Consider the following 22,908-nt stretch of genomic DNA (forward strand, 5'->3'; position numbering starts at 1 on the left):
GTCGCCAGTGTACTGAGAGAGGAGAAGAGAACATGAGAGGGGACAAGGAGGCAGCAGGAGCGTGAGGCAGAGCAGATGAAGAGCAGCGAGGGAAAGGGAGCAGGAAGGAGCGGCGGGAGAGAGGGTCCCCCGGCTAGAAGACTCCAGAACAACTTCTCAGTTCTAGAATCTGCTGCACGGAAAGCCAGAGCGGCGGCACAGGGAGCTGCGCGGAGGCCGGGTGTGTAGGGGGCACGCCTGTGCAGGGGGAGGTCCATGGGCAGAGGGAGGTGTGTGGAGGCCGCCTGTGCAGGGGGAGGTCCATGGGCAGAGGGAGGTGTGTGGAGGCCACCTGTGCAGGGGGTGGTCCATGGGCAGAGGGAGCTGTGTGGAGGCCGCCTGTGCAGGGGGTGGTCCATAGGCAGAGGGAGCTGTGTGGAGGCCGCCTGTGCAGGGGGAGGTCCATGGGCAGAGGGAGCTGTGTGGAGGCCGCCTGTGCAGGGGGAGGTCCATGGGCAGAGGGAGCAGCGTGGAGGCCGCCTGTGCAGGGGGAGGTCCATGGGCAGAGGGAGCTGTGTGGAGGCCGCCTGTGCAGGGGGAGGTCCATGGGCAGAGGGAGCTGTGTGGAGGCCGCCTGTGCAGGGGGAGGTCCATGGGCAGAGGGAGCTGTGTGGAGGCCGCCTGTGCAGGGGGAGGTCCATGGGCAGAGGGAGCTGTGTGGAGGCCGCCTGTGCAGGGGGAGGTCCATGGGCAGAGGGAGCTGTGTGGAGGCCGCCTGTGCAGGGGGAGGTCCATGGGCAGAGGGAGCAGCGTGGAGGCCGCCTGTGCAGGGGGAGGTCCATGGGCAGAGGGAGCTGTGTGGAGGCCGCCTGTGCAGGGGGCAGTCCATGGGCAGAGGGAGCTGTGTGGAGGCCGCCTGTGCAGGGGGAGGTCCATGGGCAGAGGGAGCAGCGTGGAGGCCGCCTGTGCAGGGGGAGGTCCATGGGCAGAGGGAGCTGTGTGGAGGCCGCCTGTGCAGGGGGAGGTCCATGGGCAGAGGGAGGTGTGTGGAGGCCGCCTGTGCAGGGGGAGGTCCATGGGCAGAGGGAGCTGTGTGGAGGCCGCCTGTGCAGGGGGTGGTCCATGGGCAGAGGGAGCTGTGTGGAGGCCGCCTGTGCAGGGGTAGGTCCATGGGCAGAGGGAGCTGTGTGGAGGCCGCCTGTGCAGGGGGAGGTCCATGGGCAGAGGGAGGTGTGTGGAGGCCGCCTGTGCAGGGGGAGGTCCATGGGCAGAGGGAGCTGTGTGGAGGCCGCCTGTGCAGGGGTTGGTCCACAGCCCTGCGGCCCCTGGCAGCTCCTTCCCTCCCACGTCACTGAGAGGTGTTTTCTTTTTCCTGAGCCTCCACCCCCGTCTCAGGTTAACTTGATCCATGTCCTCGCTATTTCTCTACATGTTTGTAACAAAGGAAACCTTTTTTGTTGTTTTAAATCTTTTTGCTTTCGGGAGCTGGTGGTCACAGTGACCGGCACGGCATCTCTCTTCGTGTTATATCTAACACTAAATATCAGACAAATCCAGGGTCCTAAACACGGGAGAGTCCGCAGCTGCTGAGTCAGTAATTAGTGAAATGAAATTCAAATATGGAGACTAAAAAGAGCTAACCATGTTAATAAAAATGTAAATTGACACCCATCCTTAGAACCTTCTGGTGACTGAAGACAGGAAAGCAGTATAAATGAGTGGGGTATAAAGACAGTTTGAAAGTGACCTCAGAAGCTGCTTCCTTTAAAAACCTGGCCATCTCATGAGTCACACATCATACTGTAAAGCAGGGGTCCTCAAACTTTTGAAACAGGGGGCCAGTGCACTGTCCCTGAGACCGTTGGAGGGCCGGACTATAGTTTAAAAAAAAACTATGAACAAATTCCTATGCACACTGCACATATCTTATTTTGAAGTAAAAAAACAAAATGGGAACAAATACAATATTTGTATTTGCATGTGGCCCGCGGGCTGTAGTCTGAGGACCCCTGCTGTAAAGGAAAAAGAAATAAAGAAACGAAGGGAAAGCCATCGCTCCTTCCATCTGCTTTGGAAAAGCGTATAGAGGGGATAAATGGTGATGGTAAAAAAAAAGTAAATGTAGCTCCCAAAACTTCAAGAATACCCCTGAGCTATCACACGCTAAGTCACTTCGGGGTAGGAAGGCCGAGTGGCCAGGCAGCCTCTTCCTCCGTCTGGGAAACGGCAGGGTCCCTGGGCGTTTCCCACAGAGCCAGCATGAGCGGGCCGCGGAGTGGCACGGCTGCGGCCCCGGCCCCGCCTGCAGACCTCTCCACGCTCACAGTTCACAGAAGCTGGCTCTTGGTTTAAAAAAGTTCCTGACGGCCTTCAGGTGTGAAAGGAGGGAGCGGAACAATGCGGGCCAAACTGCTCTGCATGGAGGGAGAGGAATTTTGAGTTTTCTCGGGCAGCCTCAGAGGGGAACCGGGGGCCAAAGGGAAAGAGAAAAGGGGTTCAGGAGAGTCCGTGGAAGTTAACTACGGAGAGGAGGTGGCAAGGCCCATCAACAGACCCTCCTGCAGGCAGAGAATGGCGACACCTTCTCACACAGTGGCATCCAAACCCACTCAGTTCTGAGTGGTCACCTAGCTGGGCTACCTGCCACCACCTTTCCGGTCAGCGAGGACGGCTCTGCCGGTGGCCTGGGGCCGCGCCGCGCCACGGGAAGCAGGAGGGAAGGTGGCGTGCTTGGGACAAAGCACGGAAACCCAGAGGGGCGTTCCAGCAGGGAGGCCATGACGCAGCCAGACCAGGACCGACGCGGGGACTCCTGCCCACGTGCAGCAGGGGCTCACTGGCGTCTCCTAGGGCGTGGCCCTGGTGCCTTTCAGTTTAGCTATCCATGCAAAGGGTGACTCCGGAAGGCACCAGGCCTGGAGGACACCCGGCCACAGAAAAGAAAAGAACACCACGGTTCTCCTTAGAGCAGCGGTTCTCAACCTGTGGGTCGCGACCCCTTTGGGGGTCAAATGACCCTTTCACAGGGGTCGCCTAAGACCATCGGAAAACACATATATAATTACATATTGTTTTTGTGATGAATCACTATGCTTTAATTATGTTCAATTTGTAACAATGAAATTGGGGGTCACCACAACATGAGGAACTGTATGAAAGGGTCGCGGCATTAGGAAGGTTGAGAACCACTGTCTTAGAGGAACATCAGCGTGAAGCATCTGCCCAGGAGAAGGAGTCCCAGGTGCTGACAGGCTGCGTCCCTGCCTGCACCGGGGCCGCAGCCGCTGGGCGACGCTCGCAGGCTCAGCACCGGAAACTCACCTGCAGGGAGAAGGCCCTCAGGGCAGGGATTGGGATCAACGCAGCCATGAAGAAGGCGGTGACGTTGCTGATGGACGTGAGGGCCACGCTGGCTCCCGTGCGCTTGAGGCACTCCCCGGTCCTGTCCTGAGGACGAGAAGGCACAGTGCTGAGAGCTGCACAGAGCAGGGTTTCCTGAGAGCAGGGGTTGCGTGAACAATTCAAATACAAAACCAGGCCCATGGTGACTGAGAATGCTGCCTCAGGCAATCCGACAGGGAGACCCCTGGCTCCCCCCAACCCGGGCACTGGAGCATTTTCAGTACCATCCACACACTCATATGCTGCCCATGTTATTACCACCCCAAACACAAAGCTGCAAGGCAATGACTCAGTTAATACAGTGTAAAAGGTGGTGGGGACAAAGTGACCCCCTGCCCCCCACGAACCCTCAGAGAAACAAATGCACTTTGGAATATATTTCCTGGGTCCTTCCAGCTGACCTTCCTTATGGAGAGCCAGGAACGCGTCCTCTGACTTGGGACTACATTACTTACTGGGGCAGACTGAGGAAAATCAAGTCAAATACTCGGGAACAGAGGGGCCGTGGCTGCCCCCGCAGCCCTATTCCTTTGTTTTTCTCTTACCTCAAAAGGGATTCTTTTGTTCTGCCCCGTTTCGCTGAATGCGTGGGCCAGCAGGAACACATCATCCACACCAACGCCAAGAGCGAGAAACGGCAAGACCTGCGCCGGAGCGAGGACAGCGCGTCAGACGGGAGGGCTCAAGCCTGACCGCTCCAGGGCCGTTTCAAACACTGTCCCCGCGCCCCCCAGAGCTGGCAAAGGGCAGCGTCCGTTCATCAAGGTGAGGCGCTCCGCTTTTCTGACAGTTAAATCCCCGACGTCTAGCAGTTTCGGCTCACGCTAGATCTTACGTGTTTCTAAGCGCCACACGCAATGATTTTTTTTAAGTTAATAAACGAGAAGGAATGGAACTCATCTAAAGCAGCGGCTCTCCGATGTGACCCCTGGGCCGGCATCGTTGGGAACTGGCTGGAAATGCAGATTCCCTACCCCCATCCCAAACCAACAGGCTCAGAAATGCTGGGTGGACCCAGCCGCCCAGTGTTCACGAGCCCACTGAAGTTTGAGAACCATTGCTCTACTAATGATCTGAATTCCACTGACGAGGGAAACATCTCTACTAATCGCCAGGGAAACATCTCTACTAATCGCCAAGCCCATTCAGCGCTCCCGCCCACAGGGGCGTGGGCACGCTCCCCTGAGGGATGTGGCTTCCCAGCGGAAAAGACCCTCTAGGTGGCATGGACACACAGGAGGTCGGGGCCTGGGGAGGGGTGTTGGTCAACAAAGCGATGGGTGGCTCCTTTAGTACCTGAGTTGTTGCAGCATTAAAGGAAATCCCGATCAATGAGCACAGGCCCAATCCTGCAGCCACTGACAGTGCAACCAACAGGACGCCAGCCAGCCCCACGGCACCCTGGGACTTGGAGCAGTCCCAGCGCAGCATGGTTAAACAGGCATAGGCAAGCTGCAAGCAGAACCGTGGAGGGGGAGGGTGGGGGAGGGGAGGAGGGGGGAGGGCAGGTGGGGGAGACACAAAAGCCAAACATTAGAATGTGTAAGGATTCTAATGTTTTCCCCCACCCATCACCCCAAATCAAAAGGTAAAAAAAAAAAAAAAAACTTAATGAAATCCAACAACAACAAAAATTTACATTACAGACATCACATGAAATGGTACAAATCAAAGATGGGCAAACTCCACACGACCGCTTCTCAAACTGCTATGAAGCCTGAGCTCTCTCTGTCTGAGATGCACATGTGTTAAGAGCAGTTAAAAAGCAGGAGGCGTCACGGAAAGGTAAAAACCCAAAACCAACAGAGACCCCAACCCCCAGGGGGGGAACTGAACAGACGGTTACCATCAGCAAGTAGCCGCTGGCCACTCGGATGACGCTGACGTCCGAGAAGGACTTGAGGATGTCGTCCAGGGTCGTGGTGGTGAAGGAAAGCACCTTCTGAGAGGAGTTCTGGGCGACGCTTTGATGAACCACCTGTGGTCACAACAGAAGGGAACGTCCCCGATGAAACCAGTGCTTCAAGGAGCTTCAATGCATAGCCCAGGTGCCGGGGATGCGCCTCTGCAACCTGACCCCCACTTGTTTTCTGGTGCCTTATCAAGAGTTCTGCACAATTCAGGTTTGAACTTGGGCCTGACGACCCTGGACCTGGGACAGCACAGGTGAGCACTAATCCAGTGAGCATGTGGGGCCTGGGGAGCTGGTGTCATCGGAGTTCATGCCCAGGGCTGTATGCGCTCTACGGGAGGACTGCTGCTCCCTCCCCGAGGCTCTCCAGCAGTTCCCACTAATCCAAAACAAGGCGCTCTGCCGGGCACCCCTCCCCGTTCATTCTCGGGCCACCTTTCAAAGGTCGCACCCAGCTCAGGAGAGGTCACTGCTCGGGAAACAAAGGCCAGCTCCTGTCACATGACCAAACCAAGGGCCCTGCAGCTGTGACGGAGTCTGTGCCTTGCTAATGCTTTCCAGACACCTTTTCTTGCGCAGCAAGTGTTCTGTTTTGTTTTTTTAAACAGTTATGCCTAACTCCAGAGTTCACAACTGGTTACTCAAAATGTGCCAGGGCACCCCAATTAGCATGTGCGTCGCACAGAAAATAAGATTTTCAATATCAAGAAAAGGGAAAAACGTTTTCATCCCACAGGTTCCCAGACTCGGTCTGTTTTGAAAATAAATTCTAATAAAAAAATGTTTTAAAACACCATTCGAATGAAGTATTTGGAAACTAAGGGGCTTGTACCCAGATTCAAAGGTGGGTGTCAGGACGCTGGCGGTTTACCTCCACGTAGGTCCTCTGCCACGCCTCCAGGATGGCCGCGGCCTTGTCCTCATTCCAGTTGACGTGTGAGACATAATCGTACCCCTTGTAGTGTTCGTACATCTGCTTGGGAGTCATTAACTGAAACATGGTCTGCAAGGCGTGCGCACTGGATGAGGGGTGGTGGTGAGAAGGCAGAGATCAGCACCCCCAGAAGCGGCTCTCTGCGCCCCACTCTCCTGCAGCCTCCTATCCTTCTACATGAGCACAGGTTCCCACTACAACCGGACCCGGTGTTACCTTATTTAACAGATTGATGCACCATATTAAAGGTGTCACCTTACAAACCTTCTAGAGATAGACCCCAAAATTAAATGAATAGGCAATTTCCTTTCTCAGTTTCTACTCAATGAAACAGGGAGGGTAGAGGAGTAGATAGCTTGGCCAGATATGCTGGGCTCACCCCTGCCCCTCGCCTGTGCAGAAATCCCAGATGGCTTTCCCGAGGGAGCAGGCTCGGATGAGTGCCTAGGGCTGACGGCACGGAGTGCAGTGCCCATGGGACAATTCTTGGTCAGCCATCATTGGCTGGTTTTCTCTCTAGCTTAACAGTGGTTCTCAACCTTCTGGCCCTTTAAATACAGTTCCTCATGGTGTGACCCAACCATAAAATTATTTTCGTTGCTACTTCAATAGCTGTAACATTGCTACTGTTATGAATCGTCATTTAAATATCTGATATGCAGGATGGTCTTAGGCGACCCCTGTGAAAGGGTCGTTCGACCGCCAAAGGGGTCAAGACTCACAGGTTGAGAACCGCTGGCTTAACAGGTTACAAGGGCATTCAGCTCGTACCACCGAACTCCACATGCTGTGACCATGTCTGCTTTACACGTGCCCCGATTTTCTACACAACGGGCAGATCTAAAACCCTATATTCGCTAACTACAGTCTCGATGAAAACGACAAAAATGTTCTCGAAAAATGCCCCACGTGGTGCCTTTTCAAGCTGGTCTGGTCTGCTATTATTTTCTAAGATGCTATTACAACAGGCAGCTAGCTAGGAGAGCAGGGAGGCATTAATACCAGTACACTCGCAGATGTCGGAGGGAAGTGGTTTCTCGGGACAGGACGCAACGCGATGGTTGGGTTTCCCTGTGCTGGGTTACCTGATGAGCTTCCCAGTGCTGTTCTTGACCGTGCCACCCACAATCAGCTCCTCCTGCCAGTGCATGTACTTCCTGGACAAGCCATGACATCCGCCACTCAGAACAAGGGCCACATCAAGAGGCTAGAATGGGAAGACAGCCACATAATTGTGGGAATTAGCAGGCAGGTCACACGCCTTGTTAAAACCCAGCGCATTCAGGGCTTGGTTGTTTCAGCGAGAACATTAAAAACAAGGCTAATGAGAGGCGTACGGCAAATCTTACAGCAGAATTTCGCTCTATAAACAAACTTAGTGCCACAGACAAAAGGAGTCATTGAGAATGAAATCTTAAAAATGAAAAGAATAAAGTGAAGAATGGGGGAAACCATCACAGTGTTCTCCCTGCCTGTCCCGAGAAGAATCCCGGATGTACTCACTTTGGTGGCGTTTTTGTTGGGGGCGGTGGCGGGGCAGTCTGGATCCGCTGGGTTGAGGCAGGGCCGGTCCATGTAGCCATGGCCAACTTCCGCCTTGTTCAGCATTTTCTCCCAGCTGTCCATCTGGTAGTTTATTTTCTTTAACTCTTCTAGGAATTCCAAAGGGTCAAAGTTTGTCCACTGCAAAGGAGGCTTACCTCTGTGAAAGAAATGAGGAGGCAAGGCAATGAAGGGGCTTCCAAACCCTCAGGAAAATGACAAGACCGCGGAGAGTGCTCGCACTAGCGCCCATCACAGATCACGTGAGGATTTTGGTAACGCTGCCATCCTGGGACCCCACCCCGGCATGAAAAAGCAAACCGCTCCCTTCCCGGTCTGTGCATGCAAACCTAAGTCGGGAAAGTAACTCCAACGAAGGTGGCAAGCAGAGGGCTGATGCATGAATGAAGGCACAAGGAATCTGAACTTGCCCACCTACTGCATTTTAATACCGAAAAACAAAATTAGCCAGTGGTGCTTCTAAACAGAAGACTGAGATTTAAAAAAAAAAAAAAGAAAAAAGAGGGAGTCGCAATATCAAATTAGCACTTGCAAGCCTAATAACTACTTTGTCAATGTCATCAATCAAAATATTTGATCTCCATTACCTGTAATAATCCCATACTTATGAGCTCCCTCTGACAGCCTGGCAGGCAACCCTCTAAACCCCCTGCCGCCTCCGCCATCACCGCCATCAAGGCCACTTCCCCCCACACTCACTTTTGAATTTGTGCTGTTGACAGACCAGAAAGGCTTTTGGCTGCCTGTTATGTGGTTCAAACCACACTGTAGCTGCTTAACCAGGCTGAAGCCATTATTCAGAATCTCCCAACCAGAAAACACAAAACCCCTTATTTCCCATCTAAAACTGTACACTGCGGGTCAGGGGATGGCCACTGCAGATTGCTTTTGCAGAGACGTGCAAGCTAGGGCAGAAACAATAACTCAAGCACTAACTCCTGCATAATTAACTGAAAATGTCGACACTGATTAGCAATTATTCTGTAAATGATGAGGAGTATATAATATCCAACTGCTAAACCTCGAAGCACCCACTAACAGGGCCTTCAAAGATAGCAGATTTTCCCTTTAAATGTCATTAATGTGATCCCAAGAAAGGTTAACATTTTCCTCCTCAGGAAGATCTCGAATTTTCACTCAAGATATTTAGTTCTGACATGAACCCACTAATAAATTCTCTCCTTAAAAGATAAGCTAAGCTTGAGTGCAGTCTGCAAAACTGCCAACATTTTAAAGAGTTAAAAATCACACATACTCTGAAACCATTTGCATTTTATTTGCATATAAATAGGTTGGTAAAAGTGAATGAAATTTAATGATGCCTACAGAACTTTATTTTTTTAAGAGGAAAAATATTCTGCTGCAGACCTCTCTCTCCCCAGACTATTCACTCAAAAAATGCACATGGAATTTCAATGTTTTTACTTCTTGTTCAAAACTGAAACAGAATAAACAATGATAAAGTAATATCAAAAACATTCTAGAGCTTAGAAATCAGACGCCAGAAAACAAAATCATACACTTACAGTAGGTATGCTGTCCCAGACTGCAACTTGGCCCCTTCCCAGAAGCAGTCCAAAGGCGTGATAATTAAACAAGGGTAAAGATATTCTATTATCTGTCAAAATTAAAAAGAATAGGCCAAGCGTTAGGCTGACACACACCACTGGGGTGTCTTTGAGAATGTTCTTTGTAAACAAAAGAGAAAATATACCTGATCCACGTAACTTGTTTCTGTGATAAGTTCTCCGGATTTGTAACACAAATCTTCCAATTTCCACTGCCTAGTGAAGAGCAGAGACAAAAATTTCTCATTGCAATAAAGTCAGGAACTCAGTGCAAAACCGGAACTATAGACTATATAGAACAAATCGAGATTTTGGTCACTTTTAAGTATCTGTCAAAACGAGCAGAGCTTTTGCCAAGTAGAGACCCAACAAGCTCGCTTTAATGAATAGTTAATACTCAATTGTAATTAACGTGTGGGTGTTTATGTAAATGAATACTACCAAAGTACTTGAGAAGTCTTGTTTCCTTAAGTGTTCTCCCAATAATCTTGTTTACACCATTAATCTGCTTTCCACATACATTAAACAACTTCAGGGCAAATAATTCAGATTGAGTTATCATAAATGCAAAATAACTGGAGACTAAATGGGTAAGGCTTATAATGTATTAACATATTCAGGTGGGAAAATACTACTGCCTTATTATTTTTTTTTTTTACTAGCAGATAATGTCCTTATTAATAGACAGTGTTCACAATGAACTTTCCTACTCTTAACCATGAATGAATGCTGCAAGCAATGCCAGGTCTATCCATTTCCCACTTGATGGTCTTCTCTTCTCGTCCTGTAGAAACGGTATTAAGTATACTGACCTGCACTTACCGTTCATCTAGCACCTACATATAATCATAGAGCACTGTTATCCCTAAAAGAGTGCTATAGAAGCTCATGCCTTAAGGAAGGTAAGTCTAACTTGAAAGAAAAAAGGAAATTTGGAAAGAGTAGGGGAGAGAAATCCAAGAGAAGAAAAAATAAATATAAAGAGCTCCCTCCACACTGCTCTGTTGTACTGATCACCCAAAGGGGAGTTCTGGACTTGGCCTTCTTCCCCTGTGCCCAGCCCACACACCCCTTGGCGACCCACTAAGAGGCTGCCTTCCTGCTACGCATTCTTTGACCAGTGCTCCTAAGAATGACCCCTTTCTCTTGAGCACGGGCTGGGCAGACCTCCCGCATGACGCCAGGAGCACCTGCAGCGGAAACTGCCCGTGTTGGCTTGGTACCTGCTCATCTACACTGAACTCTTTCTTCTTCCTAACTAGACTCTCAGCTCCTTCCAAGGACCCAAGTTATCAATTCATTCATCCATCTGCCCACGCACCCACCATGTAAATGTTCATATTCTAACTCCATACAGCATCAACACAGACTATCCAGCATGAGCAGGTTCTCACGTCACATCCCTTGATCAATTCACTCATTTAAACTTGCTTGAGAAGGGCATGGCTGTGGTTAGAAACACCACTGGGCTTGGAGCCATGAGAGAGGCATGAAACCTGGCTGTGGACTATTTAATAACTGTATGAACTTGGACAAATGCTCTAATCGATCTAATTTCCAATTTCCTCACCTAAAAAAATGAGATGGGTTGAACTAGGTGTTCTTTCCAGTTCATGCATAAAAGTCCTCCGGTTCCATCTCAGGGAAAGTGTTATTTCATTGTACAGATGCGTCCACATCTCCTAAGTAAGCGACGAGCCCCTCCAGGTGAGCTCCAGCCCGTAAGCACGCCCCTGGCATGCGCACAGAGGCCCTGGAACACCCATTTCCACTTGCACATTATACTAAGTTGCACCAGGTAGTGGCTTTCCCTTCAAAGCTCCCGGCAGACTGGAGGGATGTGCCGGTGAGGGCTGGGATGCGCTCTCCACCCAAGTTTGCCTGACAAGAGCGCTAAGATACACCCCCTGGCATTTCCTAAAACCCTTTCACATAAACATGTGCCTGATCTTGTTCTGCGACCCTCCTGAGGACACAGAGCAAACACTCCATAACTTAGTTTACAGGGGAGGAGACAAGAGTGTGCTAACTAGGTGACGTGTCCCAAGGTCATGTTGGGCCCCGAATCCTGCCTCCAGCCGGATGGGTCTGACAGAATAGCCAACCCAGCGAAGTGCATGCAGAGTGGAGGTTACGGCAGAGGCAAGGACAGGCTTTCATTCTGTTCTCCCTTTCTCCCCGGCCACTGAACATGTCTGCACTGCCGCTTCCTCCTGGTGCTGAAAGCCTATGGGGGCAGGACAGAGTTAGATAAACGCCAACTCAGTGGTCCCCTGGAAATGGGGTTTAGGGATAGTCATCTCAACCGCTCAGGGAGAAGACCCACTTAAATGAATCAATTCAGGCAGTCAGGCAGTCAACAAACTCCAGGTGCCTGCCCTGACCTAAGTGCTGGACAAGATGTGAAGTCCCCCCCCTGGTATCTCACAGCTCAGATAGGTAAGAAAAAGTGCCAGAACTCCTCCTCTGCTTTTACTGTACCCACAGCGTTGTTAAATTAGCTATGAAATTAAAGGGTAATATTTTGTGAAGCTGTGCATAAGTCTAACCTACGCCACCTATCTATCTGCAGAAATCTGCCATAGTGGCTCCCCCCTCTATTGGTTTTGTGACACAAACCAACACCTGTTAATATCTACAGTGACTACAAAATAATTAGTAACTTCTTTGTTTTTCTTTTCTATTCTATTCTTTCCTTATTCCTCGCAAGCTGACCAAAGGCAATGTAAAATCTGACTACTCTAAAAACAGCTCAAGGCCGAAACCGGTTTGGCTCAGTGGATAGAGCGTCGGCCTGCGGACTGAAAGGTCCCAGGTTCGATTCCGGTCAAGGGCATGTACCTGGGTTGCGGGCATATCCCCAGTGGGAGATGTGCAGGAGGCAGCTGATCGGTGTTTCTCTCTCATCGATGTTTCTAACTCTCTATCTCTCTCCCTTCCTCTCTGTAAAAAATCAATAAAATATATTAAAAATAAATAAATAAATAAATAAATAAAAACAGCTCAAGTAATAAAACATCTTCAGAATAGGTGTACTGTATCGCATCCCAGTGGCAGCTTGAAGGATCATATACATTTGGGGATAGTGACTAAATACTTACTGAAAATACATTATAAAGTCATGTCTTTGGTTACCAAACTCTGGAAATGGATCGAGGGTTTTTTTTTTTTAATAATTTCATTTAAAAAATCATTTCATTAAAAAACTATTTGAATGAACACCCCACTTGTATTTCTAGGGCAACCTTATTTATTAAAATAAAGGGGCCTAAGCGAGCAGCGTCTTCCCACGGCCTCACCTTACCTGTTATACATATACACGTGGACCTGGCTGGCCTGGAGTGCTGAGTCCAGGTGTTGGAGGAGCGCTTCTGTGGTCAGGACGTTAGCACCTTCTTCTTTTGGGGTCTGGATCATGAGTTGAGGATTAAACATAGCCTCTTCTCCAATCTTCTGGCGAGTATAATTTAATTCACGACTTACTCGTCCACCAACTGATAAACATGTACGAGTTTCGATTAGAACAGCACAATCCCCACATTTTCACGTTCTATGTGCTACCTCTGAGAAGCAGAGGATACATGATAAACAAACTCTGGTTATGAAAGTGTGGGGCTGATGTTTGAGGAGTAACAGTCACATGGTTGTTATCAGGAATGTTTAACTTACCAATCCTATATAATAAAAGAAAAACATGCAAACTAACCATCCCTCTGCTACGCTCAAGCCACACCACAAGCCATGCCCACCAGCCAATCAGGAGCAAGTATGCAAATTAACCCAACTAAGACAGCGGGCAGCCAGGGAGCTGGAGCAAGCAGGAGGCTTGGGTTGCCCCCGGCGATGGAGGAAGCCAAGCTTCTCGCCTGCTCTGGCTGGCACTGGGCTCTGCTCAAGGCTACAAAGTTTCAATTATAGAAGATAAATAAATCCCAGGAAAAAAAGAAAAAAAGGAGAGGCTGGGAGCTTGGGTCGCTGGGGGGGGTGGCCAGCCTGAAAACAGCCATCAGCCCCTCACCCAGGCTGATCAGGCACCCCAGCGGGACTCCCCCACCCTGAAGGGGCTATGGGCAGCCTGAAAATGGCCCTCAGCCCCTCACCAGGCTGGCCACACCCCCATGGGGTGAGGGTCCCTGCTGGAAGGCTTGGCCTGCCTGCAAACAGCCATCAGCCCCTCACCCAGGCTGGCCAGGCACCCCAGTGGGACCCCCACCCTGATCCAAGACACCCTTCAGGGCAAACTAGCTGGCCCCCACCCATGCACCAGGCCTCTATCCTATATAATAAAAGGGTAATATGCAAATTGACCATAACAGCAGAACGACTGGGAATGACTGGTCTCTATGACACACACTGAACACCTGGGGGCAGATGCTCAATGCAGGAGCTGCCCCCTGGTGGTCAGTGCGCTCCCACAGGGGGAGCTCTGCTAAGCCACAAGCCAGGCTGCCAGCTGCCAGCACAGCGGTAGTGGTGGGAACCTCTCCTGCCTACTCAGCAGTGCTAAGGATGTCCGACCGCAGCTTAGGCCTGCTCCCCACTGGCAAGTGGACATCTCCCGAGGGCTCCCGGGCTGCCAGAGGGATTGTCTGACTGCCAGCATATAGATGAGCCCAGGGAGCAGGCCTAAGCCAGCAAGTGGACATCCCCCAAGTGGTCTCAGGCATCTTGCAAGAGGGCACAGGCTGGGCTGAGGGACCCCCCCCCCCTCAAGTGCAGAAATTTTTGTGCACCAGGCCTCTAGTGTATGTGTATGTGTGTGTGTGTGTGTGTGTGTGTGTATGCCTAAGTGACCATTTGACCAGTAGCTTATGATGCACACTAACCACCAGGGGGCAGACACTCAATGCATAGGCATGGAAACATAGAACAGACTGATGAATCTCAAAGGGAAGAGGGGCCGGGAGAGGACGGGAAGAGGACGGGAAGAGATTAACGAAAGATCTTATATGCATACTAGAGGCCTGGTGCACGAATTTGTGCATCGGTGAAGTCACTTGGCCTGGTCTGCGGGGATTGGGCTGAAACTAGCAGTCCAACACCCCCCTAGGGGATTGTGAGAAGGTGCAGGCCAGGTCAAGGGACCCCACCAGTGCACGAATCTGTGCACCAGGTAGTAATAAACATAAAAAATATTTGCTAAACCCATGAAGGACTGTCCTGTCACATGCACAAACCTAATGCATGGGTGCTTTGTGCACCTTCTAACTACTGCACTGTTGTGCAAAGTGGGGAGGGGCCCGAAAACTCAGACACCTTTTCCTTGCAGACCAGACCAAATAGCGCTGTTACAATTTCTTTCACTTGTATAAACAAGGTGCCCCCACAGCACATTTCAAGATAAATGGCTTCACTTTACACTCTTCTCCTAAACAATCTGGCTAAGGTAACAAGGAAATGTTTCTCTTTGTGGAAAAAGAAACAAAGAAAGGTGACAAACTGTATTCAGCATAAAAGTTGCCAGGAGAAGATGAATAATGGGATTCACGTCAGATGCCCACGGGAAACCCCACTGGAGAGGAACCAAATGTGTCAGCTGGAGCTGTCAGGGGCAGGCCCTGGAACCTGGTTCCCTCAGACTCACCTGGTCAGCATCCAGAAAACACAGGTGCCAGGTTGAGCCGCCTCCGGCGGGCAGCCTGCGTTCTGGGAGCTCCCAGGTAATTCTGAATGTGCTGAGGAAGCCAGAACCCCTGCCCCAGCACCAAGCCTGCACTCCAGCAGGCCAGCCAAAGCTGGGCATGCCAGACGCCAGCGCAGCTGGGCTCAAGTGGCGCTGTTGCTGCAAACTCCTTTTGTCTCTTCCTCAGGCCCGAGGTTGTGGTTTTAGAACGGGCCAAGCTCCGAATGCTGCACCTGGCTGGGAGGTGTGGCGGGAGGGGAGGGCTGAGCTTCGATCCCATGCACTCAAGGGGAAGGGGCTGGGAGGAGCAGCAAACAGAACCCTAGAGCCCCCTGACCCCACACACTCCAGGGCCCACAAGTGAGTTTGCAAATTCCTGAAGGTACTGATAGTGGCGCTCGTCCAGAGGCAGGCCTACGGCTACGCTGGTCGGAGGAGCCTCAGCGATCACAGCAGCTCTCCCAGGAGGAGGAATCCTTTTTCTTGGAGTTTAGTATTCAAGGACATAAACATTTGGTTTGGGCAAGTAAATAAGTACTGGGAACTGCGGGCTGTTTCATTCTCTTGGCATATTTTATAAACAAGGGGGCAGGCTAAAAAGCAAATAATGCCCTCATTAGGAAAACCAGTCCAGATCCGCAGACTGGGGGGTCATCTGTGCAGGCTCATGCATGTGGCCCAGGCCACCGTGGAACTTGTGAGGTGAGGCTGGACATGAACAGACTGTGTGCATCAGAGAGGAAGAGGGGGAGGGGAGAGAAGGGGGAAAAGACAGAGGGAAATGATCAATTGGCCACAAAAAGAGTTAAGACTCCGCAGGCAGAACTTTGACAAATGCCCTGGGGAATTAGGGAGGAGCTTGCAATCAATTTGACATTTAAGAAAGACCACAGGAAAACATAGGAAACAGCCTGCAATGCAGGATAAAGGTACAGAATGCCACCGGCCCTTTCCAGGAGGCTCCTGAAAGCTGCCTGCAGCCGGGGTGAGGGCTGCCCTCTGCCATGGTGAAAGCTGCCTGCAGCCGGGGTGAGGGCTGCCCTCTGCCATGGTGAAAGCTGCCCGCGGCCAGGCTCTGATTGGCTCCTTGGGCAGAGATTGCAATGCTTGTCTTTAACCAATTAGCTAGTGGGCTGAATTACACTCCATCCCACCTTCTCTAGAGACAGAAAAGTAGTTTGAGGCTGAAAAGTCAACCATTAGCCCGGGGTCCCCTCTGAAAAGCGAACAGCACACCCAGGAGCTCCGTTCAGCCTTTTAGAAGCTCAGCCGCTTCCCTTGACTGGCTTTGCCACAAGGGCCCCATGCCCGGCCTCGCGGAGGCCTCCTCCCGTCTCCTCAAGACTGGCTAGTACAGTGGTCCTCAACCTTCCTAATGCCGCAACCCTTTAATACAGTTACTCATGTTGTGGTGACCTCCAATTTCATTGTTACAAATTGAACATAATTAAAGCATAGTGATTCATCACAAAAACAATATGTAATTATATATGTGTTTTCCGGTGGTCTTAGGCGACCCCTGTGAAAGGGTCGTTCGACCCCCAAAGGGGTCGCGACCCACAGGTTGAGAACCGCTGGCTCACCATTTCTTGGTCTGCTTACAGAAGTCGCATTCCCTTTACTTCAGGTGAATGAAGACAGTGAGGTCACAACAAATCACGAGAGCAGGAGCCCAGGCCTGTGCCCCTTAGCAGAGCAGCGGCCTGGGGCCACGGTCAGTGAGGTGCGGACGCAGGGAAGGGCGCCCATGAGGATGGCGGGATGCCAGGTCCCACCCTGGGGGCTCCGACTACGCTCTTCCAGGCCAGTCTCAGGCCAGAGCAATGACTTTATCACAGGGGTCTTCAGAAACGATGTTACTTCCTACCAGGGGCTCCATAACGTCACCTTTTTAGATGTTTTAAGATAGATGTGTTAATGAAGGTGTATATTTTCAGGTGCCTGGGATTGAAAACGTTTTTGCCCTTCCGTCTCGACGCTCAAGTGATAAACAGGACTATTGGCTAACGTGACAACCAGTTTCAGCCAAGGTAAGACTGTCATCACGGGTGGAATGAGCCACTAGCGCTGAAAGGCCCTGACTTCTAAAGTTTCCTCAACCACCTAGGCCAGCGACGGCGAGCCTTCTGAGCTCGGCGTGTCCGCATTTGGAAAAACCCCAACTTAACTCTGGTGCCGTGTCACATATAGAAATGTTTTGATATTTGCAACCGTAGTAAAACAAAGACTTATATTTTTGATATTTATTTTATATATTTAAATGCCATTTAACAAAGAAAAATCAACCAAAAAAAGTGAGTTCGCGTGTCACCTCTGACACGCGTGTCATAGGTTCGCCCTCACTGACCTATGCTGTTTCCTACTTTGGAGCACTGTGAAATTCCATTTATTTTTGCACATTACGTGGCCACATTTTACTTATCGTTTCATCTTCTATTTGACTAAGAATTTTTTGCAAAATTATTCAGTAATTTTTACAAAGTCTAGTTGACACCCGCTTTACTGGACAAATGGCCGTAACAATTCATTCACCTGCCAACCACTGGGGGTGCGTGCTATAGGCTAAGCCGTAGGGTGCCATGGTGGGTGGGACCAGGGTGTCCTCTGCTCCAAGAGGCTGGCTGGCCCGCGAAGCAGACGGGCATCAGACGAGCAAGGCAGTGACATCATCTCCCGGCACAAGACGGGCCGAGGAGGAAACCAAAGTGAGGTGGGGATGCCTTCTGAGTGTCTGGGTGGTGGGGAGGGGCAGGCCACTTCCCATGGAGTGGCCAGGGAAGACCTAAAAGGAAGTAACTTTGAAGGGCCCGGGGAACAGTGTTCTGGGCAGAAGAACTGGCAACAGCAAAGCTGCTTGGGTTTGGCTTTTGCAGGGACAGAAAGGAGGTGCGTGTGCCTGGCCCCTGGCGACACCATGATAATGTCATCCACTTGGTTGCAACAGCAGGTACACCGAGCTCCTTCCCCGGGGCACCCGTGTCATAAACTGCACAGCATTCACGTGCTCTGACACTGGTATTCGCCCCGAGGCACCCTGGAACAAGCTGCCAGACACGGAAACCCCTCTGGGCAGAGCAATGTTATGGGCTCATCTGACTTGCTACCCCAACACATGCTGCTATCCTAAATCACAGCCGAGTGCAGCCAGAGGGGTTCCTCACGTTGCTGGCTTTTTAATCATGCACCCGTGGGAAGCTTGGCTCTCAGAAAGCCCCACCAACCCCATTTCAAGTGACTGAAATTACAGGTGTGACCTGGGAGAAATGGTTTTCTTCTCTTTCCATTTTCACGGTCAAAGCCCCTCTCTCTTATTTTTAAAATAATTGAATGTTCATGAAATAGCACGCAGTCATTTTTTACTACAGAGCAGAATGAGCCATAAGATCTGGTATTTGTGATGTAGATGTAGGAATACCGACAGCCACGGGAACAGCCCTTATTGCTGTTGCAGGGGTTTGTGGGGAATATTCAGCCGCTTCCCTTTTGGGGGTTTAGCTCTGTCTCTTAAATTTTCTGAACATGTATAATTAAAGACTTCCATGTGACAAGAGAAAAATAAATATGAAGCTACTTGGTAGGAGTCTGAGTTAAAAACAAGCTCAATACAAAAATAACGTGCATCTCTGTAAGATCCTGAGTCCTCACAGTCTTTTCCTCCTCCAATAAAATAACAAACAACCTCTTTGAACAAGGCTCAGAAAAACATGCTGCCTCAGGATCCTGGGACACAAAATAACCTTTATGCTTGTGTGGTGCTTCCCACGTGCAAAGCACTTTCACACTCATTATTTACTTATTGATAAACATGTTGCTCGGTGTCACTCCCCCGTGAAATTGGGACACACTGGACTGGACAGGTGATGAGAAGGGGGACCAGAAGTCCGGGGTTCTGAGTCCCGGCCCTGCCACTGGTGGCACTGAGATTTGGGAAGAGCCCACGATACCGTCAATCCACAGTAACCTTCTCCGTTAAAATGGAATAAAAATGCTCCTCCTAACCTCATAGGACCGACAGGAATGTGAAATTTCCCAAGCCCTTAGCCAGTAGCTGAGCAGGCACCTGTTCGCTCATTCATTGATTCATTCATCGCTGGGTATGTATCGGCACCCAAGGACAGAGGAGAATGCAAAGCTGCAGAGTTTGGGTGACTTACAGAGTTGGCTGTCCAGACAACAGGAGGCAGAACCAACCCTTTAACCCTGAGTCCAGCTGCCTTTCGAGCCCCGTGGCCTCTGAGCACCAGCTGAGGACACAGCCTGGAAGCACCAAAGCCCGCGCACCAGGCCAGAGCCAGCTCGAGCTCTCAGGATGCGGGACGGTGTTACCCAGGGCGCACGATTGGTATCTTTCTTTAGAAGGCAACAACACTGCATCGAGATTTCCCAACACCCCTGAGGAGACCCAGTTTTGTCAGTAGAGCCCCATGGGCGGCCGTGGGCAGGCCCCATTTTCTTCCTGGTCCCAGAGGGGCAGAGAGATGAGGGCCCAGGGAACAGCGGCCCTATGCCTCTTTGTCTGCAAATTCCACTGTCTGGTTCTCCAGAAACCTGAGGCTCAAATCAGTTCTTTGAAAGAGCTGGGTAAAAGGGCATCACTCCTGCGAAGTTCTTGATCAAGCTCTGTGGATCCCTCCCTCCCCGAAGCAAACCAAGTATAGTTTTCCAAGGCGAAGAAGGGCCAGCACAGGTGAGAAACCATTCCACGCTGGGGGCCACAGCTGGGCCCACGCGATTCGGATCCGTGGTGAGTGAGCCAAAGACACCCCCTCCGTGGAGTCCGCCTGCTGTCTCATCCCTTGCCTCAGCCTTCTGCACAGGCTTAATACACGCCTGTGGCATTCATGCAAAAAAGCTTTTCGCAAAAGCTTATTGTGATCCACAAAAAGATAATCTGGGCGACCAACCAAAGTGTTTTTCCACTGCCCACTCACCTCGGCTCACCAGGCTCGCCGGGGCACACTCAGGGTGTCGGATGAATAAATGAATGAACAGCCTCAATACAGAGAGAGCCTTGGGAACAGGCAGTCATCTGTATAAGATATTAATTCTCCTCAAAGCCTCAAAAAGTCAATCAGTCAAAACAAATGACCCTTTCAGCCTGAAAAGTACCCACTCAGAGTCCAATTAGGAAAATGGGTCTGTGTATATGCAAGCGTAGCATTTGCATTTGATTAATCCCATGAATTATCGAACAAATGCTAGAGATCCCCCCTCTCCCCCCCTACACACCCTTTAGTTACTTCTGGTCCCTCTTTCAATGTTGTGATTAGTTATTAAGAGGGTGAAAAAAAAGTACCCATCTCTAAAAGGGTGCAACTGCAGAATTATGAACACCAGCTCATTTTCTAACTTGAAAAAAAGTGAAGATTCAGTAATTTGGGCAATTGGCTGAAAACCCCTAGGCTGTGAGTTTTAGTCACTTTTCCACCCATCTCTTTTATTCATGACTAGCCAACTGCTGCTTAAGCTCTGGGCTGTTTTTCTCCTTGTGGGATTGTGCCCTTGGGTGTTGCCATGGGAAAATGCTAGAATCAGATAGCCCAGAGAGAATTTGCCTTCATGAAGGGAGGCCAGCGAGATGAAAACCACAAAAACAAGACAAAAAGCAGGACACCATCCCGCCCCTCCCCCTCCCCAGAGACAAGGGGGAGGGGTGGGGAGGTGGAGTGCAGAAGTCGCTGGAGGCTCCCTTGGAGCATGCGTCTGCTGCAAGACCCCACAACAGCTGCTGGTGGTGCCATCTGCTGCAGCTCAGCCTGCTTCCCCTGAATGGCCTTCCCGGGAGCCAACCGCTCGCCCTGTCGGACACGATCAGGTCAGCCCAGCACTCTGCCCACACTGGACCTGCTGCCTGCCACGGTCCCCCTCACTTCCCAGTATTTCTTACAGGGCCGCCAGCTCCCAAAATGACACCGTGTCTGTCAGGAGGCCCACTCTTCATGAGCGGCTTGCTGTGCAAATGAGGGCTGCGGTCAACCCCACCGAGGACAGGCCGAGTGAAATCACAGCCTGCAGAGCCAAGCTGTTCCTGGCTGCTGGCGCGACACCGCGGAGGAGAGCTCTGCTCTAGCCTCGGTGCCTACCTGCCCGGCTGTGGACTGTCCCAGGTCTTAGCACGATCTCACCTCACGGCTCAAAGGCTGAAAAACCTGCAGATGCAAACCCAAGCCCTGTCTTTCTGAGGAGCTGAGCAAGCCCAGGAGGGTCCCCCCCCGCCCCCAAACACACACACAGCCGGCTTGCTCCGAGGGAATGCTGAACCGGGAAGCAGCACCCAGGCACCAAAGACAGCATGCAATCATCCAGTCCTCAGCTTTTAGTTAAGGCCTGCGAAAGTCTCCACTAAAAAAATAACAGAAAACAAGCCAAGAGCAACATCAAAACCCAGGGCTTGTGTGGCAGTGGCTCCCTCACAGCATTCAGGCTGATGCATAACATTAACCCCAGTTCCCTTCTCCACGTCTGTGGGACTGACATCACCTCTCCTCTCTGCTCTCAACAGTCCTCTTGCCATTGTCCTGCCTGGGCTCTTTGCACTGGCCTCCTCCTTGTGCGTGAAGGGGGAGGAGACCATGCAAGTCCCCACCTTCCAGCGCAGGCTCCCGCCCTGGGAAACACCAGGGGCGCCCAATTTATCTCCCACGAGGGACCCCTCCCTCCGCATCTGTGCGGGAGACGCCTGCCCGTCACTGGGGGCCACTTTCACGATTTTGTTGCCACTGGGATTAGCTGGATTAGGGCTGATGCATAAGGACCCCCTGGTGCAGGGCGGAAGTTTCATCACCAGGTCAGTGGTGGTGTGAACTATGTGCTGTCACCACCGCAGCTCACAGCCACCAACCAAAAGGGGGGGGGGGGGGGCGATGGGGACATGGCAGGAAAAAATGCTTCAAGTGCAAAAATGCTTGAACTCATCCTGGCAATAAATCCCTCCACTGTTCATTTCCAAGGGCATGAGCCATTCAGGACTGGCCTCCTTTCTTATCGAATGGTCTAGGGGCGGTAGGTGGACTGGTGAGCACAGCTGCCACAGAGCACAAAGACACTGCGAGCCCTCTGCCCACACCAGCTAAGCAGTTTGGGAAGTCGCCCTGTTGGAACCTTCGTAGGTTCCAGGGTGAACTAACGCCTCCTCTGATGGCTGTTCCCATTCTTCTAAAGGACAAGCACTACCCCATCCAGTGGGGGACCCCCTCCCCTTTCATCGGAAGGAAAACCATGTGGGCAGGAGTAGTGAAGGGGATGGGGGCAGGGGGCAGGAGGACGGAGAGAAAAAACAGAAGTGCAACTCTTCAGGTTGTCCTCCCAGAAACCACCGGGCCGGTTCACTACCCAGAGCCCCCATCCTGGCCGCTGCTCATGGGGACCCTGCATGAAGCAAAACAATTTGTAGGGAAAGTAATGGGATTTCTGCGAGTGTGTGCCAGTGTGTGTTTTATAGGACAGTCTCTCTTGCACAGAACTGGGCTGTTCCATCAAAGCCGTATCTGTTATACTTCTGTCTTTCTCTTCTGTTTGGCGTATTCACCAACGAGAGAAAAGGAGGTAAGCTCTGGGGGCCCTGACCTGCAGCTGGAACACAATACTTTCGCACAGCCCTGCCGACCCCTGACATAAATTTTACACCGCAGCTGGCATTTACACACTCAGCATTACCATATGTATAGCTGCTCAGTGCTAATTATGCTAATCACCTGTCTAACTCGCTGCTGCGAAAAATGGTTGTATTTAGCAGTCCAGTGCCTACCAATGCAGCTTACTGTGTGGCTGAAATGTACATTCAGCCGGCCCTGAATGGTAAGATTTTTCCACGTTGCTGGCTACATTCAGGCCTCAGAAAAATTTATTCAAGTCAACTGGTTTCGGTCCGCAACAAAAAAGTTACGAGAAAAAAGTGAGTGTGTTCTTGCCCTAACATTCTGGATCT

At 51.0% G+C, this 22,908-nt stretch overlaps 1 protein-coding gene across 1 annotated transcript in view; it reads right to left on the reverse strand.

The window, feature by feature from the left end:
- The window catches only part of PTCH1 (patched 1), a 67,035-nt gene that overhangs the window by 29,893 nt on the left and 14,234 nt on the right, over positions 1 to 22,908 (reverse strand). The window contains exons 3-12 of the mRNA XM_081103535.1: positions 12,663 to 12,852; positions 9,505 to 9,574; positions 9,317 to 9,408; positions 7,731 to 7,929; positions 7,313 to 7,434; positions 6,165 to 6,312; positions 5,228 to 5,359; positions 4,678 to 4,833; positions 3,927 to 4,025; positions 3,301 to 3,426 (exon numbers count right to left, since the gene is read on the reverse strand). Coding sequence (XP_080959661.1) covers positions 3,301 to 3,426; positions 3,927 to 4,025; positions 4,678 to 4,833; positions 5,228 to 5,359; positions 6,165 to 6,312; positions 7,313 to 7,434; positions 7,731 to 7,929; positions 9,317 to 9,408; positions 9,505 to 9,574; positions 12,663 to 12,852 — 1,334 coding nt within the window. The remainder of the gene's footprint in view (positions 1 to 3,300; positions 3,427 to 3,926; positions 4,026 to 4,677; positions 4,834 to 5,227; positions 5,360 to 6,164; positions 6,313 to 7,312; positions 7,435 to 7,730; positions 7,930 to 9,316; positions 9,409 to 9,504; positions 9,575 to 12,662; positions 12,853 to 22,908) is intronic.

This window comes from Myotis nattereri, assembly GCF_964212035.1.
Source record: "Myotis nattereri genome assembly, chromosome: 12".
NCBI classification, from domain to species: Eukaryota; Metazoa; Chordata; class Mammalia; order Chiroptera; family Vespertilionidae; genus Myotis; species Myotis nattereri.